Source organism: Saccostrea cucullata, unplaced genomic scaffold (assembly GCF_032062105.1).
Source record: "Saccostrea cucullata isolate Sc308-1 unplaced genomic scaffold, CSIRO_AGI_Scuc_v1 ctg458, whole genome shotgun sequence".
NCBI lineage: Eukaryota > Metazoa > Mollusca > Bivalvia > Ostreida > Ostreidae > Saccostrea > Saccostrea cuccullata.
This window is the reverse complement of record NW_026928578.1, coordinates 204,414-222,279: the sequence shown is the minus strand read 5'-3', so window position 1 is coordinate 222,279 and position 17,866 is coordinate 204,414. Positions and strand designations below refer to the sequence as shown.

At 33.0% G+C, this 17,866-nt stretch overlaps 3 protein-coding genes across 5 annotated transcripts; 1 reads left to right on the top strand and 2 right to left on the bottom strand.

Moving 5' to 3' along the window:
- Nucleotides 1–622: 622 nt before the first annotated feature.
- LOC134278020 (RNA-binding protein 1-like) lies at nucleotides 623–4,566 on the bottom strand. Of its 2 annotated transcripts, XM_062760329.1 has the most exons (6): nucleotides 4,494–4,566; nucleotides 4,044–4,265; nucleotides 3,801–3,929; nucleotides 1,626–1,691; nucleotides 1,199–1,260; nucleotides 623–957 (listed from the first exon to the last, which is right to left on the bottom strand). In XM_062760329.1, the coding sequence occupies exons 2-5, from the start codon at nucleotides 4,253–4,255 to the stop codon at nucleotides 1,215–1,217; spliced, it is 453 nt and encodes a 150-aa protein (XP_062616313.1). In that variant the 5' UTR covers nucleotides 4,256–4,265; nucleotides 4,494–4,566; the 3' UTR covers nucleotides 623–957; nucleotides 1,199–1,214. The 2 variants fall into 2 exon arrangements, with proteins under 2 accessions (XP_062616313.1, XP_062616314.1); XM_062760330.1 differs by lacking the exons at nucleotides 623–957; nucleotides 1,199–1,260; nucleotides 1,626–1,691 and adding an exon at nucleotides 2,679–2,956.
- A 189-nt stretch (nucleotides 4,567–4,755) lies between these two features.
- Nucleotides 4,756–8,089, top strand: LOC134278012 (oxidoreductase HTATIP2-like). 2 transcript variants are annotated; one of them, XM_062760312.1, is made up of 6 exons: nucleotides 4,756–4,768; nucleotides 6,085–6,274; nucleotides 6,678–6,785; nucleotides 7,046–7,183; nucleotides 7,432–7,493; nucleotides 7,761–8,089. In XM_062760312.1, exons 2-6 carry the CDS (start codon nucleotides 6,086–6,088, stop codon nucleotides 8,038–8,040), a joined length of 777 nt encoding a protein of 258 aa, XP_062616296.1. In that variant the 5' UTR covers nucleotides 4,756–4,768; nucleotide 6,085; the 3' UTR covers nucleotides 8,041–8,089. The 2 variants fall into 2 exon arrangements, with proteins under 2 accessions (XP_062616296.1, XP_062616295.1); XM_062760311.1 differs by having other exon boundaries at nucleotides 4,757–4,913; nucleotides 7,761–8,088.
- Nucleotides 8,090–9,606: 1,517 nt separating this feature from the next.
- On the bottom strand, nucleotides 9,607–11,301 carry LOC134278011 (uncharacterized). The gene has a single exon (XM_062760310.1). The coding sequence runs from the start codon at nucleotides 11,190–11,192 to the stop codon at nucleotides 9,948–9,950; it is 1,245 nt and encodes a 414-aa protein (XP_062616294.1). The 5' UTR covers nucleotides 11,193–11,301; the 3' UTR covers nucleotides 9,607–9,947.
- Nucleotides 11,302–17,866: the final 6,565 nt, after the last annotated feature.

Genomic DNA, 17,866 nt, shown 5'->3' with positions numbered 1-17,866 from the left:
CCTTCATATATGCAGGAGTAAAGGCATGTTCCACCTTGACAGATATTCTTCCATCATTTGATCTATAGCATGCAATTTGATCCACTTCAATGAAATATGTCATACTTAAAGCTGAACATGACTCATAAATAGCATATGCCATTTTCGATATCATTATTTTCCATACATCACCAGGGTATACTCTTCAGATCCGTCGAGTATCGGCGTGGAAATGGCGACCTGTGTTTGTGCTGGTTTTCTTGCATGACTTTTTTTTTTACATTTTATAGCAGTTACAAGTATCTGTGTTCACTTGTGTACTGCACTGACCTGTACAACAATAATTGTTAGTTTCTTTGGCATCTGACTTTCCTGCATTTGACGAAGTATGACATTATTGTCATTACCGAATGCTGTATAGCATACGTCCTTCTACACCAGTGTCAGCTGATTACACTGAGCAGTGATTAAGTCCTGGCTTTTATACAGGGGTTGCAGATGTATTGAGAATCCGAACAAAAATGGCAGAAACATTCCTTTTAGGAATTGTATTCAACTTTAATGGAAAACCATATGATATGATAGCGTTATTTAAAAAAATCTATGCATACGGTTATAGAAATATTGAAAAGTAAAATCCATATATATTAATTATTTTATTCAACAACATAAGGGGATATAAAACATCTATATAATATATATACACATTTCATTCTAATCTTTTCCTTAATAAAAAGGGGGGTGATTTAACCAATGATAGATGTCACATGAATATCAAGGACACATGTTAATGACAAGTTCTGTCACTTCATACGATAATCTTAATTCTTAAAATCATGATGAAAATTATGATTAAAAACATAAAACATCTTGTGTTTTACACCAATGAAATGATGTTAATTAAAATATATCGACATTAAACTTGAATGTGTTTTTCTTGCTTCATTTCAACAGTTCACACAGCTGGGAAATTGTATTCTGAAAATTAAGAAACACATTTAAAAAAAGTTTTGACAAAGAAACTTTCTTAAAAATAGTTTTAATTTTCAAAAAATATTTAACATTTTTATCTAACATATATTTCATACAAGATGGCCTACATAATACATTGTTTTGCAATATACCCAAATAAAACAGGCATCTCAATCTAAGTTGAGAGCCTACAATTATGTTTTTATATCCTCCAAAACTGCACCCCATCCCATGTAAAGAGACCTACCTGTCTGCAGTTGTTCCTATCGTCTGTCATAGGGAGATCTGGACCTTCTGTAGGACGGTGACCTGTAACATATCAAGGAGAAATTAACTCACCCTTATTTAAAGGCACATATTTTTATAAAGGCTAGCTGGTCATCTGAATCACTTTTGATTAGAAATATTTTATAACGGAACACTTTATCAAAAGGAGGAGGACATGTTTTAGCAAACCTCATGTTTGAATGAAATATGATTACAAGGTTTAAAGAGAGTAATCATGATCAAAAGGTAGCCACGACCTTCTGGCTGATACTTGTCTCAAATGTTGGTTATGATCTGGCAATGCAATATGTCCAAAAACAGTCAAGATCATCAAAACTGATCAGGAACCATAAAGGGGGTTGATGTTTTATAAATCTTATTTGACTATCATTAAACTCAGCCCATACCTAGAGCGACTTCTGCTCCTGCTTCTTCTCCTTGGTGAGGGACTTCTTCGTCTGGGTGAAAAAGATCTGGAAATCAAAAAAACAAATCTTAAAACATTGTAAGTTGCTTTCTTCACAGTCTCTGTTAAAAGATAAAAGGAAGCCTAACAAAAGAAAGCCTTTTGTTAGGTCAAATGACTACCTTAGTACTATTTTAATTCCATGGGAATATACAACATGGCACAATAACAATTCAGATGAAAGGTCTAGAGAAGATTAAAATAACATTTACATGTATATCTGATTAAAAAGTAAGCTCCTTTTATACTGATTTTTTTTAATCGAGAAACAGCTAGAAATAATAAACATAATGCTTCAACTATAAAACTAAAAACACTAAACAACAATTAGAAACAAAACATGGGTTTTAATATAAATTTCCCTTTTTCCAAAAAGGGTAGTTAACTGTTAAAAGCTAGCGCTCCCATGCACTTTGGAAATTTTCCTTGAAATCTTCGCAATTAACTGCAAGTATCAAAATACAATACCGAATTCAGTGATAACTTTTTTAAAAAAAAAAAAAATGAAAATATTGTGAAACTCATGGTTAGTATGAAGCATACAAGCAAACCAGTAGAAACTGGCTGTAACTGACAACCCTGTACCATTGTCAAGCTGCCGTCCGGACGATAAGAGGTGATAAAGTTGAAATGCTGATGCTGACCCACGGAGAATAGGGAAACTAACGTGATGTGTATGTATCGAAGAAAGGCGTTGGAAAATTGGAGGTGTGAAAAAATTTGGGCTGTTCAGACAATTCAACAAGTCTCCTTGAAAAATTCACTGTTTGCTTCTTAAAAATTTCTTTGTATGTTCAAAATGCTTTGAGTTCTAATGTATCTGATAGAAAAATTATGTCTGATTCTTGAACAGCACTCCAAAACAAAAATCCAAGACTTATCTTGCAACTAATTTTTTTTTGGCTAGATTTATTTTTTATAAATCTGTTAGATTATATGTCATGAGACTTTGACCAAATTTCAAAATTCTCTCAAATAAAATTTTAACATCATTTTCATAAATTTTAGAATCCAAACCCATAGAATGTTGAGTATGTCTGAACATGACTTAATTTTAGCTGATCTAGGTGAGAAGATATTGTTCCCCGTTTAAAGTACTGTTGTTGACGCTGATGGGCGTTGTGTTGTAGTGCTGATAAAACAGCTGCTGGTTGATATCAGCTGATAGAAAGTGGGGTGTTGATCAAGTTGATCAGCAATGTTGATTAGGGCAGACGTTGACCAGGGGAAAGAAACGATGACGCCGACTGGCTGGGGGCATAAAAGGCTAGCCTGTAAATGGGTTCATATCAGTCAAGGTTAATATGGCAAGACAGAAATTAATGTGCAGTTTTACAAAATTTTCCTATTAACTTTTAACTTTTCAAATTTTTTACTTTTTTTGCTACCATTTTAATATCAATTTCTAAATTGATTTGAAAAAAAAAAAATTGTGGAACAAAAAATCAAAAATAAAATGTTTGTAGTATATGCACAAGTTGATTTTTAATGAAGATGAAATGAATCTTAATGATGGCTTTATCTACCACAATAAAATGAAGGGACAACAAAGACACATAAAACTTTGATAGTAAGAAAAATTTAAATGTCACCTTTTGCTGAAACTCAATAAATAAATACAACCCCCTAAGAAAAATTCCAGATGAATGAAAACACTGTATTTTAATTTTTTTTCTTTTGGAAAATAAAGCGTCAAAGAACGGCTGGTGGTTCATTGCACACTTGTGCATAATATCATAGAAAAAAAATCTATTATCAAGTTTGATACAAAGACAAGGAGATCTGACATGTAATCCTTTAAGATGAACTTCACATTTCCTGAGATTTTTATTGCAGCAAGTGTTGGAACTTAATTTGCTTCTTCATCACAGATCGGTTTTCTCCAAACAAATACATATAATAAATTACAAAACTTAAATGACAAAAAGCACTTCGTGTGTTTAAAAGACTTAGAAAATCAATTTAGAACCAACAAAAATATTAAATTTTAAATACAATTGTCACTGAATGGTTTTTTCTTCTTTTTGATGATCAGAATATGTCTTATTTTTAATTCCACTGTATGTTGAATGCTAATGTATAAACTATCTAAATAAAATACAAAGAACCCAATCACCTTGATCTGCGTCGTTCGTCTCTGTAACTCCTCCCACCACCACCTCCACGGCGTGTGGGTGGTCCTCTCGAGCCCCAGCGGGATTTTCCTGATGACATTTCTACTCTCACTCTCCTGCCATTTATCCTCCTGCAAAATAAATTAAACCATAGTATATTTCTATTAAAAAAACTTCAGCACTATTATAGCATACATTCCATGATGTATAATGATTGCACTTAATGATAACATCAAGTTACTCACGTGCCGTCAAGAGCTTTTGTTGCATCCTCTGCATCTCTTGGGTCCTGAAACTCTACAAAGGCAAAACCTGGTGGGTTTCTGGCTACCCAGACATTCCTGATGGGGCCGTATCTTGAAAACAGGTCTTCCAGTTCCTGTTTGGCTGCACCATAACCAAGATCACCAATGTATACTTTACAGTCTAGTTTCCATTCTTTCATTCGATTGGCCATTGTGTTTGATCTACAACTAGAGAATATTCATAGTGAAAACGTTTCCGCCATTTTGGAATTTACATGCAAGCTTTACACAAAGTCGAAAGGAATTTTGTGACGCATAAATAATTTCGTTCACTAATAAAATTCTTCTTTTAAACTTAAAGTGCATCCTTCGGGATATAACATAATGATTTAACAGGTATTAAGACTTGCAAGCTAATATAATACCACAACAATTTCTTGACCTACTTACTTCCCTGCGTCGATCTAAGCGAGTTTCTTTACCAAAGGCACAGTTTCGTATTTTCACTCATACAAGACAAGTTGAATTTATTTCACTTGGAATTATGTTGCAATGATTACAAGATATTTTTCATTGATATTCCAAAATAATTTCCCATTAAAAACTATATATGGTAAAAGAATTTAAAATAAATTAATAAATACATAATTCCGGATACACAAGTACATCTCGGTTTAGTTCTGATTTTATCCATTCTACACAATTTTGTGACGTAAACAGCAGGGGTATGAGATTTTTAGGGTTCGACAAAGATTGTCGAGACTGTTTTGCTGGCGTTGCAATTGCGTTTGCAACTTTAGGCGTATTTTGGGCTTGTTTGATTAGTATTTATGATTTAGCCTCTGTGCATGACGCATATTTTATTTACAGGTAACATTATATTGGAAATATGTCTACCCATGAGGTCATTAATGAACAATGTAGTAAAAAGTTGCAATATTTCAGCTTACATAGTTCATATTATGGTAATAGTGCAAGTTTGAAAGCATGATTTTATACTCTTTAGATAACAAATAAAGATTGTTAAAATATGAAACAAAAAAAACCTATATCCATATTTACTTAGCTTTACAGATCAAGGGTCATCTTTACTGTCTATTCATTTATCTCGGTTATCTCATTCAAGACAATTGTGGTACATTTCTTTTGCGGGTCAAATTAATAATGGTTGGCAAAGTTTTTGTGGTAGTTAATTAAATGATATATGATATGTTGAGGGTGAGGCCCTTAAGACGAGTGCAGAGGCCTATCCAGTTATAATTTTAGATCTTTTTCTTCAAACTGCATGTGACATTCCACACATCTAGACTTTGATGTCACATGACGTCCAACCTAACCAAATTAAGCCTAAACAGTATTAATTTTAATATTAAAGAACATTTAATCGGAGAAGTAATTTCTGCAATAACCTTTAAATCTAGGAGAGTTTATTTGGTCAATGTTTTTTTATAACTGCAAGAACGGGATTTTTGGTAAAACGCAGTCCAAATTTCTCTTCGCCCAGGCATTGCTTTAAGAGCTCACTGTGGCAAGAGGCACTTTGCTTTGCGCTCCCCCTTGCAATTGCTATCAAACAGTGGTTATGATGTCAGGCATTTCACCAAAATTAATCATTTTGGCCTGCAAAAGAGCAGTATTGCAGATATTGTAGAACAGTTTATATGGGCAAGGAACCCATTAAAATAAATACTGATCAAAGTAATTTTAAATTTATTATAAAAAAGATAAAATTTCTTTGTTTAAATGACTTTCCTTATGGACACAGTTTGATGATCAGATTCTGTCTTTGGATGATAGCAACATAAACAGGACTGATGCAGATGCATGCAATACCAATCAACATGTATATTATTAACTCTGCAGAGAGTTATACGTCAATTAACCATTGAAAGTAAATTGATGAATTAATATACTTATTTTTGAGGCAGTTTAAAAATGATTTGACAAGTTGTCCATAGCTTGACACAAAATTTCATGTGAAAATAAGTAATATAAAAAATGAAACAGTTTTAAATAAAAATTTATTTTTCATTCCTTATAGCATGGCTTCTGAACGTGAGCAAAACTTAGAGAAGTTCAAAAACGAGGATCATTCTGCATTTGTTGTTGGGTACACAGGTGAAACTGGGAAAGAAATTGTGAAGGAGCTGAACGAATCCAAACCATTCAAGAGGGTGGTCCTAATTGGCAGAAGACAGACAAACATAACTGAGAAACTGGGAAAAGAATTTGTATGCTCATTTTGAAAATAATTATTTTGAAAAATTGTTGCGGTTGTTTTTTTTCTTCATATTTATGAGATGATATGATTACTTGTACTATCTATTATTCTAATAGATTGATTCTTCTTGCATGAAAGCAAACAGACTCAAAATGTCAGTAATGATCAAATTGTAAAAAAGAAAATATAAACATCTGAATTGATAATTAATCATTGAATAATGAATACCAGTAATTTGAAAAAAAAAGATTGTTTTGGAAATACCATATGTATTGTAATGAGTATGTTTATATTGATAAAACTAACTTGTTACATGTAATACAGTGTATATGTGAAGTATATTTACTGTTCATTAGCAAGTGTACAGTTTATATTTGTACATGTTGATTTTTAAGACTTTATGACATTTCCAGGAAGAGAGAGTAGTGGATTTTGACAATCTAGACCAGTATAAGGAAGCTTTTGAGGGATGTGATGTCGGTTTTAATGCCCTGGGAACAACAAGAGGAAAAAGTGGAGTTGTAAGTAGAAACTCACTCTGAAGGAGCTTTGCTTTAAATTTTTTGATTATCTAAAAGAAATACATTTTATAAGTAAATAATTTTATACATACTGGAATTCTTTGGCAGTTTGATTTATCCTTAAAATCAAAACACACTGAGATTATCTTTATTCTTTATTTTAAGATTTCTTTTATTTGTGACCATTTGCATTACAATATATTGAGGTACTAACCACATTACTGAGCACTGTTTTAATCAGTTGTGTTGATATCTATCAGGAAGGCTTTGTTAAAGTGGACAATGACTATGTGATGAAGACAGCAGAGATTGCCAAAACTAGTGGATGTAAACATTTCATCCACTCCTCCTCTCAGGGCACTGATAAAAACAGTTCCTTTCTCTATCCAAGAATAAAGGTAATTTTCTAACATTCAAAAGTAATTCAGGTAAAAAAGTAGAAAATTCAACTGTCACTGATAATCATTCATTTTGTTATTAAATCAGTAAATGTCACAATAAATTTAATATAAAAATGTTCACTGAAATCTGCATCTAAAGTTAATGTCTACTTTCAGTTTTAGAATCAACAATGATGCATTTTCAGGAATTTATACAGGTTAATTTACACATTTTTCTACTAATTCTTATGCCTTTTCTTTTTTAGGGTCAGGTTGAAGAAAGTTTAAAAGTATTACATTTTGAGAGACTGTCAATTTTCAGACCAGGGTATTAAAATATTCCTTTTTTTACAGCTATTTATTGAAATCAGCAATATGAATATTACTGATACATTTTAAAAGATAGAAGTCAGGTGTTTAAATATGAAGCAGTAAATTTTAGCTGATGAAGAAAGATATTCATAGATTCATATTCATAGTATTTGGGGTTTACTAAATGTGCATACATGCTTAAGAAAACCTATGTAGTGGGTTTAAAACTGCATTAACACTTTAGAATACATGTATTTTAAAATTTTTTTTTTAAATTTGCCAGGATATTGATTTGTGATAGAGAAGAGAGCAGGCCTGGAGAAACTGTGCTGCGTACTGTTCTGAAACCCATTTTTTACTTCTTCCCAACTGCAATATCTACCCCCACAGAGATGGTAGCCCGAGCAATGGTGAACAATGCAATCAGTGCCCCATCAGAGAACAAAACAGAATTATTTGAAAACAAAGCCATTCATATGTTAGCAGGCAACTTAAAACCAAAGCCCAGTGAGATGGTGAAACCAAAAAAGAAGACGGAGAGCCAGGATAATCAGGAACTATAACTGTCAAGAGCCCCCCCCCCCCCCCCCCCCCCCCTAAAGAGAGAGGTTAAATCAGGAAACTTTTATCATTTTATGTCTGACCTTGAAGTTATATGTGTATTGTAAACACTGTTAACTTAGTACTGCTGTGATGATCAAAGGATGCAAAAGTGATTTTCCATTTTTTTTAAAAAAGAAATCTTTATTATTTATGAGCTCAAAAATGTTATGTCCTGACCTTGAAGTTATAGGTGTATTGTTAACACTATTAACTTAGTAACTGATGGATACCCAAATATGATAATGTTCTCTTTAGACTTTATTGAGATTTTTGTAAAGGATGGAAATAATATGGAGAATCAGTTAATTTGGAATGTTTTATGTCAACTTTTTTATTTTATAGTGATATAATTAGTGTATGACACATTGAATATATGCCTTGATATCCAATTAATTGCCTAATACTTTTATTTAACCACATGCATGTATACTTTATGTTTGTAAGTTTGATCTTGTTATTTGAAAAGTAACCTTAAGTTATGTGTCTTAAATTAAAGAAATGTTTGCCCAATGTTTCCTGAATACCTATCAAATTAGAAACATTGTTAAATGGCACAGCTGATAAAAAATTGATTTCAGGTTTGGAAGTCAATATTTGTTTTAACTTTAAAAGAATCAGTATTTTGTATATATATATTTACTTTAATCAAATTTGAAATTTAATTAACATATGTGAGTCTAACTCTGGATGATGATGCACGGCAAATGTTGTCAGACAATTTGTTCAAAGTGTCTATCTGATATAAAATTTTTTGGCTTCCAAAGCATGATTAGCTTGACATATTCCTTTAGTTTATACAATCAACAGAACAAGATAGATTCTGTGTTTACTAATGCTTGCTTTCTAATATTTCATTTTATTAGTACTTTGAAAAGTGTATTATATGGTTGACATGATAATTTTGGTGTCTTTGCACTTAATATACACATACTGCAAGGCTATTAAATCAAAGAAACAATTAATATATTATGACGTTTTCCTAGGTAATGAATTGCGGCATAATGGCATAATAGAAAGATATTTGATAAAATTGAATACAACAAGACTTTTAAACATGTAAGTTAGATAATGAATTACCAATTTTGACGTTGCTCCGTGACATGTATATTACAGTGTCTTACAATGTCATCTTGAGTTTGAGCAAAAACATGATTTTCTTACCAAACAAAATTTTAAAAAAGTACCATGTGCTGTTAAATAAGTTTATATGTATTAGAAATATGTGCAATTAACTTTTAAAATGCTTTGCAGTATATGCATAGTAAAAACAATCATTAATAATAAGTGGGCATCTTTAAAGTTTGTGTATTTTGTATTTTTTAAAAACAATGATACAAATTGTCCTCATATCATCATACCTCTATATATTTATGCATTGACACTACCATTTCAATCATTTGTGTATATCATTGTACTTGTCAAACGTCATGATTGTAGATGTAACATTGCTGACCAAACTAAATAGCTTTTGCAATGAAAGGGTGCAGTGTATTTTGAAAACAAAGGAAATACTAAGTCAAGTGCAAATACTTTATTAATATAATTTGTAATGAAAATAACAATACTATTCTCCTCACTATTCCAAGTATTATGATTTCCAAAACATGCTTAACCCATAAATGATTTGTTTCATTTAATACTCTGTTGATAAATATGCAATTGATATCATATTCAGTCAATAATTTATTTTCCATGTATAATAAACCATGACTTTAAGCATGATCAGATTTGCTTATTATTATCTAATGCTTTTTGTCACCAGAGTTTTGAATATTCAACCTGGGGTCAATACTGATTTTAAATACAGAGTCTGGTTTTCAGTAAGATAAATTCATATAACGCAAGGCTCTGTGTCTGATGATAAATGTTACCGCAGATAGGACTTGAGTGATTTAGGTAAAGGTAGGTGCTCTATGTCTTCTGGCAAGACAAAGTCCACAATGACATTGTAGCAAAGTCGCTTTAGAGATTTTACAGAGTTTTGTTGGGATCTTGAATGTTCAATATTGTAGATTTTGCCTGCACAACAAGCTAATGTACCACTAGGAGAAATCACTGGTGCAAAATGTTGAAACTGTGAATGAGAAACATAAGAGAATGACCCAGTCCTCTGAAAACAATCTGGGTCCAAGACGTACACAGTCACAAAGTTATTTCGACATAAAATGGAAATTGTTCTTGTGGGGCTCACAGACCCTAGAACTGCCAAAACTATGGCCGAGCCATCTCGAAGGAATTGAAGATTAAGAAACTTTCCAGGCAATGCAGGAAAATCTTGATTTAGTAGTCCTGTAGTGCACAGAAATGAATCCCTGCTGGCTTTATAAAGTCCTATATGGCCTTTATAGATTTCTCTGTTTAATTTGTCAGGCATTTCACTTGTGTAAACAATCAAGTCACTATCTGTACGAGGGTCAAAGGTCATGGCCACCCTCCCAAGAGCAAGGGAGATAAAACTGTGCAGCAACTCGCATGGTTCCTCGGTGCAAGTCCCAATCTGTAGGTGAATGTTCAAAAGAATAACACTCTCCCCATCTTCTATGTTGCTGTTGTACAAACTCTGGTAAAGCTGGTTCTGTTTTAGCACCAAAAACATCCTATCAGGACTAATGTGACACTCGTACAATTTCAACTTGGACTGAGGTACATATTTATGAGTGTATTGCACTAAGCAGGTGTTCGTTGAAATATCACAGATCAAAAACTTTATCCCATCTTGACAAAAAATCTGGACCACAAGCCATTCATAATGTAGTCCTACGACATTGCAGATTTGTAAGTCTGTATACTGAAGTAACTTTTTAGGTAGAGGAATAATCTCATTTTGAGTCTGAATATCACATATTGTGTTGGTTTTTCTGTGAGTAATATCAATTACAGTCAAGAAAGCCGCTAAACCCTTTTTCTGGATACTGGCATGGAAATGTCTATCACCAATACAGGAAGATTGTAGTTTATAAGAAATACAACAGTTTTCACTGGATAAGTGACTTACTGTCTCCAGAAATGGAACGCATGCCCCCAAACTGGGAGCTATCAGATCACGGCTGTAAGAAGAATGTTGCGCAATGTTTTTGTATTCATTGTATTCTTTTGACAGCGGAACTCCCATACTCCAAATACAAATGAAAATAGAAAGATACTGGAAAGTGATGAATATAACCAAACGTTAACATTCCTTCACTGGTTTTTTTTCCATCACATTGTTTACATTCGTTACACTTTTGATTATATTGCACAAATATCCCGTTCAGAATTATTATTTCCGGATAGACTTCATCAACAGTAAATACCCGGTATAAATTGTGTTCATGAAAGTGAAGAAAAGAAATCTTAATTTTGTGGCAATATACTCATAGTAATCTTAACTGGTCTAAATTATATGATTACCTTCCTATCTAAAATAAAAGTCCTCGGAAATCTGCGCCTATATTATCTTCATAGGCGCTTGGTTTCAGGATGGTGTATTTTGTATATTATGTATTTTTCTATGTGTGTCTGAATGCCCTCATTAAAATAAAAATAAAATTTGCTGAAATTAGCACGTTTTTAAAAAATGAGGGTATTCAGACACACATGTCTACAAAATACACCATCTTGAAACCAAGCGCCTATATGATTCTCTTTAGAGAAGTGGACTGGCTTTCGCCTACATGCATGTGAATGTAGTGGATGTATAGTACGTAGGCCTGACCACTTCTCTAAAGAGAATAATCTGTGCCAAAATCAATAACATCAAAACGTACTTTTCAACGCTTTATACATCATCAATAGTCCTACATGCTTACTTACCTCGTCATAAAGCATTCTCTATCCAGAGTTGTCGTTCCCGCTACGCTCCCAGATACATAAGAATGGTCATAAAGGTCGCAAAACTATTTTGTTAAATTTCTGTTTCTTTATTGATTCACCAAACATGTTGGCATACAACCATGTGTTAAAAGAAATTCTGATTTTTCACACGAGTACTCTATAGTTGATTTAAAACAAGTGCTCTTAGACTAGTAACTGATTGAAAATATGACTTTCTATGTAGCTTTTGAAATAGAGTTTTCCAACAATCTTTCGAAATTCTCAGGGGGTACTACTGTCAAATCAGACATTTTCGTTGGGATTTAATTTTCGTAGTTTTTGAGGTCTGACGAGACCCACGAAGTCCATCATGAAATGTGAAATATTACATACATTGTATAAGTGATCATTATAATTCTTGATCCACGAAATCAAATCCCCACAAACCAAGATATGTTCCTCAAACCACGAAAATTTGAACCCATGAAAATATGTGACTTTATAGTAATTTTGTCCCATTATTAGCAGCCATATTTTTGTGTTCATATGACCCCCCCCCCCCCCCCCCCCCCCGAAAACTTCCGTGTGAAAAGAATTAAACATGTATCTTGCTGTGACCTTCAATTCAACATTTACATTTATCGACGACGTGTAATCTATGAAAAAAAATCATTCCAGCGCTTATTCTATATATTAACTATTAACATTAAATATTAAATATTAACATCTAGTAAAATAGGCGTTGGAACCGGTAGAGCTATAAGGGGGGGGGGGGGGGGTAGATAAACATACTACTATAATATAGGTATTGAAAATTGTTGCTCAGACACTTTTTTCGGTTGGTTTAAGTCCCGCCTTTCAGCTAGCTAGACTTTGCGGATGACCCGCGGCACACCTATTATATACTCAGGCACAAATGCAGGAGAAAATGACAACAGTGGCAGAAACATCAGCACAGACAGGACTCAATATCAATATCGCAAATACAAAATCCTAATGGCAAACACACCATCATATGCTCCATTAAAAACAAAGATCCTAATAATAGCAAACACACCATCACATGCTCCATTAAATATAGAAGGTCAGGAAGTAAAGGAAGTAGAACATTTCACCTACCTTGGCAGTATAGTGGACCAAAAAGGAAAAACAGAAGCTGACATAAAAGCAAGAATAGGAAAGGCCAGAGTAGCATTAATCTTGCAACTTGGAAACATTTGGAAGACCAAGGGAATAACAACATGCAACAGTTAGGCCTTTTAACACCTATATGTTAAGGCTGTGCTTCTCTATGTTTCCGAGACATGAAGGATGACCGTTGCCACAACAAACAGGATCCAGACATTTGTCAACTCTTGTCTGAGACGTATCCTCCAGATTAGATGGCCCGACAAAATAAGTAACACCAATCTGTGGCAAAGAACCAACCAAGCCCCAATAGAAGCAGAAATAATGCAGAGAAGGTGGAGGTGGATATGGCATACTCTACGCAAGCCACATAAGAACATCACAAGGCAAGCCCTATCCTGGAACCCCAAGGAAAACGTAAGAGAGGGAGGCCAAAGAACACCTGGCGGAGAGATTTGGAGGCAGACGTCAAAAGAATGGGGAAGAACTGGAAAGAGATAGAGAGCACTGCTCAGGATAGAGGGACCTGGAGGAATCTAGTAAGCGGCCTATGCCCCAGAAGGGATAGCAAGCATAAGTAAGTAAAAAATTCAACTAGCCCAACACTTTCAATTTGCTTCCGACGCTTATGAGTAAAATATTGAATGCCTTGTTTTTATTAAACATGATCATGCACAGGACAATATACAGATATATACAAAGAGATGGGATAAGTTAAATATAATTAATTCGCCCTATGCCATACACAAGGATATTGTCAAAGAGAAACTCCATCATCTTTTTATATCAACATCAGAATACTCGTAGTCATTTGACTTAATGATAAATACTATTTGCTGACAAGGCCATTGCATTGACCCTCGTTTAAGAAACTGTTCATACGCAGGGCATGCTCTTGCATTTCGAATCAACTGAGAGATATAAACCCCGTGTGCAGGTGTAAGGGAAGTTGACGATTTAAAAATTATATAGTCATCAATTTTTTCACAAAGCTTGGTAGATAGCCTGGACTTTAATTTATTGTGGACAATGGTTGTGTATAAAGTTGAAAAGTCGTATGATGTTGATTTTGATTAAATCTTGCGATTCCAAAATCTCCAACAATTCCTTGCAATTTGAAACCGAATCTTCAATTGTTAAAGTATGGGCTCCGAAGACATAAATGTTGTCAATGAGGAATTTTACTATCAGATTTGGAGTCTACAAAGTGATTTTAACAAAGTCATTTCGTTGATGACTAACCACAAGATAACAAAATTTCCATTTTATTCGAAAATACCCTTGTACATGTGTATGATTTCAAATACATTTTTTAATTCTTCATGAAGAATGGTTGAATAAATTTTGAAAATTTGTATTTAATGTTATTGACTTCTGAAAGATTTGGTGTTTTTAAATTTTCTACATGTTCTATTGAAAGCATTTGAGAACCAACATCTGATTTACACCACTGTTGCAACCACTATTGAAATAACGACCACTATTGAAATATATCAATAGTGGTTGAGAGTGCATTTCAATGGCAAACATAGTTAGTAACCACTATTGAAATAATTATATCAATAGTGGTTGAGAGTGCATTTCAATGGCAAACATAGTTAGTAACCACTATTGAAATACGACCACTATTGAAATAATTATATCAATAGTGGTTGAGAGTGCATTTCAATTACAAACATAGGTAATAACCACTATTGATATACGACCACTATTGAAATAATTATTTCAATAGTGGGTGAGATTCATTTCAATAACAAACATAGGTTGCAACCACTATTGAAATAATGTTCACTTTTGAAATAAAGATTTCAATATGGATAAAATTATTGATTTCAATAGTGCTTTGAACAATTAATCCAATATATATTGAATCAATTATTTCAAAAGTTGCTGACGTGGTGAAACTTTTCTTTCAATACTGGTCGTATTTCAAGATTGGTTGAAACCTATGGTTACTATATTGAAATGCACTCTCACCCACTATTAAATACTTATTTCAGTAGTGCTTGTATTTCAATAGTGATTGAAACCTATGGTTATTATATAGAAATGCACTCTCACCCACTATTAAATAATTATTTCAGTAGTGCTCGTATTTTGATAGTGGATGAAACCTATGTTTATTATATAGAAATGCACTCTCACCCACTATTGAAATAATTATTTCAATAGTGGTCGTATTTCAATAGTGGTTACTATTTATGTTTGTTATTGAAATGCACTCTCACCCACTATTGAACTAACTATTTCAATAGTGGTCGTATTTCAATAATGGTTACTAAATATGTCTGTTATTGAAATGCACTCTCAACCACTATTGATATAATTATTTCAATAGTGGTCGTATTTCAATAATCTTTACTAACTATGTTTGTTATTGAAATGCACTCTTAACCACTAGATCTGTTGATATAATTATTTCAACAGTGGTCGTTATTTCAATAGAATTGCAACACACTCACAGTTCATGTTCTAATAAAGAACTTCTTCAAAATCACACATCAGTTTTTAATACTTCTGGCATTACAGTCAACCAAGATGAGTTTGATCTACCCTACCTATAATGGGACTATTCCTAACCTGCATAAAAGTCCTTACTAACTAAAGAACATTGCAGTGACCAGAAAACACGCAATTTATCAAGATCCTATCAAAATACTCCTTACAAAAATATAAACTGCTATAAAGAAGAAACTTCAAACGAAATGATCTACAACATATTTTAGTGGTTGCAACAGTGAGTGTAAGTTTAATTTCCAGAAGTATAATTAAAAGAAGTTCTAAAATACAGTAACTGTTATGATAATGAACATTATAAATTATTACGATATTGTTACAAGCCTTGCATTACGCATTGTTCAAGTGGTTATTGTAATGCAATAAGTTTTATCACCTCCAAATTAGTGAAAACAGAAGTTTGCATATTGCCTTTGTGCTTTCTCAGTCTGTTTCAAAATACTGGTATATTTCTCTAAAACAACTAACCGATTCTGGCAAAATGTGCAGGTCAGGCTTTCATATTTAGAATAAAATCTGGCATTGTCTTCAACAGAATTCATGAAAGTAATAATTTTTGGCGTTTTGTTATGTTTTAAATATTAATAAAGTTCTGTCTTCCTGTACATGTAGTTAGGGCCTTTTAATATGATTACTCTTGGATTTTCCTGTTCAACTATATTAACATCAACAGTACTTAATGACATGTCCAGCGAGACTGTAGTTGGAAGAGGAAGAACAAGAATACTTGAGAGTATTTTTAATGTTCAATATCTAGGAATTGTAGGGTTTGTTAATAATTACCTCAGCTTGTAATATGGTGGAATGCAAGACTGGATTCTTTTATGATTATGAATGTTACTAATGTTCACAGCATATATTCCTTCTGTTTGAGCCAGAATTAGACAGAAAATTATATATCTTTAGACACACATGCTGGCCTAAAGAGTCTGTACTGGGCAACATCGATAATCACAACACTAGCATATATTTCTGCTATGTTTCACAATTCTATGGTCGATAAAACGACCTTGTCAGCAAATACAACATATAAAGTCAAATGGTGACGGATATTTTTTTTAACTAATTGTCAGGCCGTTATTTTCAGACGGAATTATCTTCGAATTTTTCTGTTTACTCAACCATGACAAGGAGCATACAGCGAGTTTGACCGATCGAACGAAAATGCTTACTCCCCTATAGCACGTAATCCCGCCTCTGATCAGGAGGTTCTAGAGGCCCGTGTTTACTCTGCTCTCAATTAGTACTGTTCAATGGACTTTTGAACTAATCACTGTTCGTTATCTCCATAGCTCATTAAAAAGGTAACTTTACTTATACAGAACAGTTTTTGTCATTGAAGTGTTGAGATTGTTGAAATCTTTTGAATTTTTTAAGTGATATAAAAATCAAATTAATTTAATGTGTTTTGAACGTAGTTTATTGATATCAATCAAAAGGATTGGAAACAAGTTCTAAATAACTTAGTGAATTCCTCTCCTTATATAATACAATATGTCATGCAAAAAGAAAAAAAAATCATACAATCGATACATGAATAAATAGATACAATATAATGTAATACATCATTTGGAGAATCTACATGTTTCGTCAATAAATTTATGAACAGCAGCAAAAATACTGTTATTTATCTGTAAAGGCAAATTAACATCATCACACAATAATACATTAATATCAATAGAAACCAAATCAAGCATGAACAAATGATTAAAAAGAGTACTTCTAGCATTGGAATAATTTGTGCATGCAAAAAAGTAATGATACACATCTTCATTTTTTCCACATAAACATAATGGACTACTTACAATATTTCGTTTATATAGATCATGGTTTAGTATACAGTAATGTCTTAACTTGGTATGAATGATATTTGTGTATCGTTTGCCAAAAGAAAAGTATGGTGGTGGAGTATCAATTTTTGTTGTCAAGTTTTTTCTAAATGTTTTGACTGAAACGGCTTCTCTCGTATCTGTTTTTAATAAATTCCATTGTTTTGTAGCGTCAGGTACGAATGAGTTTCTAAATAGTTCTAATCTACACCTAGGAACAATAAAATCTTGTTTGTTACGGGTATTATAGGTAGATACATGTTCACGCTTATTGGGAACAATATCTTTCAAATATTCCGGTGCTCGTCCCGTATGAATTATGTACAAAGTAGTCATTTTAGCAATATATCGTCTGTGTTTTAAAGTTTCCCACCCAGTTTCAGAATAAAGTGCATCTCTAGACACAAATATAGGAAGTCCGGTTACGATTCTAGCGGCGGTTAATTGTACTTTTTCAAGTTTTTCTGCATCATATTTCGAGCAGCCATCCCAAACGATCGAAGCGTATTCAAGCATAGGT

What these genes read in the sequence shown, in the direction of transcription:
- LOC134278020 (XM_062760329.1), bottom strand. Translation starts at nt 4,255, where the DNA reads ATGGCCAATCGAATGAAAGAATGGAAACTAGACTGTAAAGTATACATT. An exon ending in GACGAACGACGCAGATCAAG is followed by an intron (nt 1,692 to 3,800) that starts GTGATTGGGTTC and finishes TTTGATTTCCAG; the next exon opens with ATCTTTTTCACCCAGACGAA. An exon ending in AGGAGCAGAAGTCGCTCTAG is followed by an intron (nt 1,261 to 1,625) that starts GTATGGGCTGAG and finishes GATATGTTACAG; the next exon opens with GTCACCGTCCTACAGAAGGT.
- LOC134278012 (XM_062760311.1), top strand. Translation starts at nt 4,771, where the DNA reads ATGAGATTTTTAGGGTTCGACAAAGATTGTCGAGACTGTTTTGCTGGC. An exon ending in AGAAACTGGGAAAAGAATTT is followed by an intron (nt 6,275 to 6,677) that starts GTATGCTCATTT and finishes TGACATTTCCAG; the next exon opens with GAAGAGAGAGTAGTGGATTT. An exon ending in CTGTCAATTTTCAGACCAGG is followed by an intron (nt 7,494 to 7,760) that starts GTATTAAAATAT and finishes TAAATTTGCCAG; the next exon opens with GATATTGATTTGTGATAGAG.
- LOC134278011 (XM_062760310.1), bottom strand. Translation starts at nt 11,192, where the DNA reads ATGGGAGTTCCGCTGTCAAAAGAATACAATGAATACAAAAACATTGCG.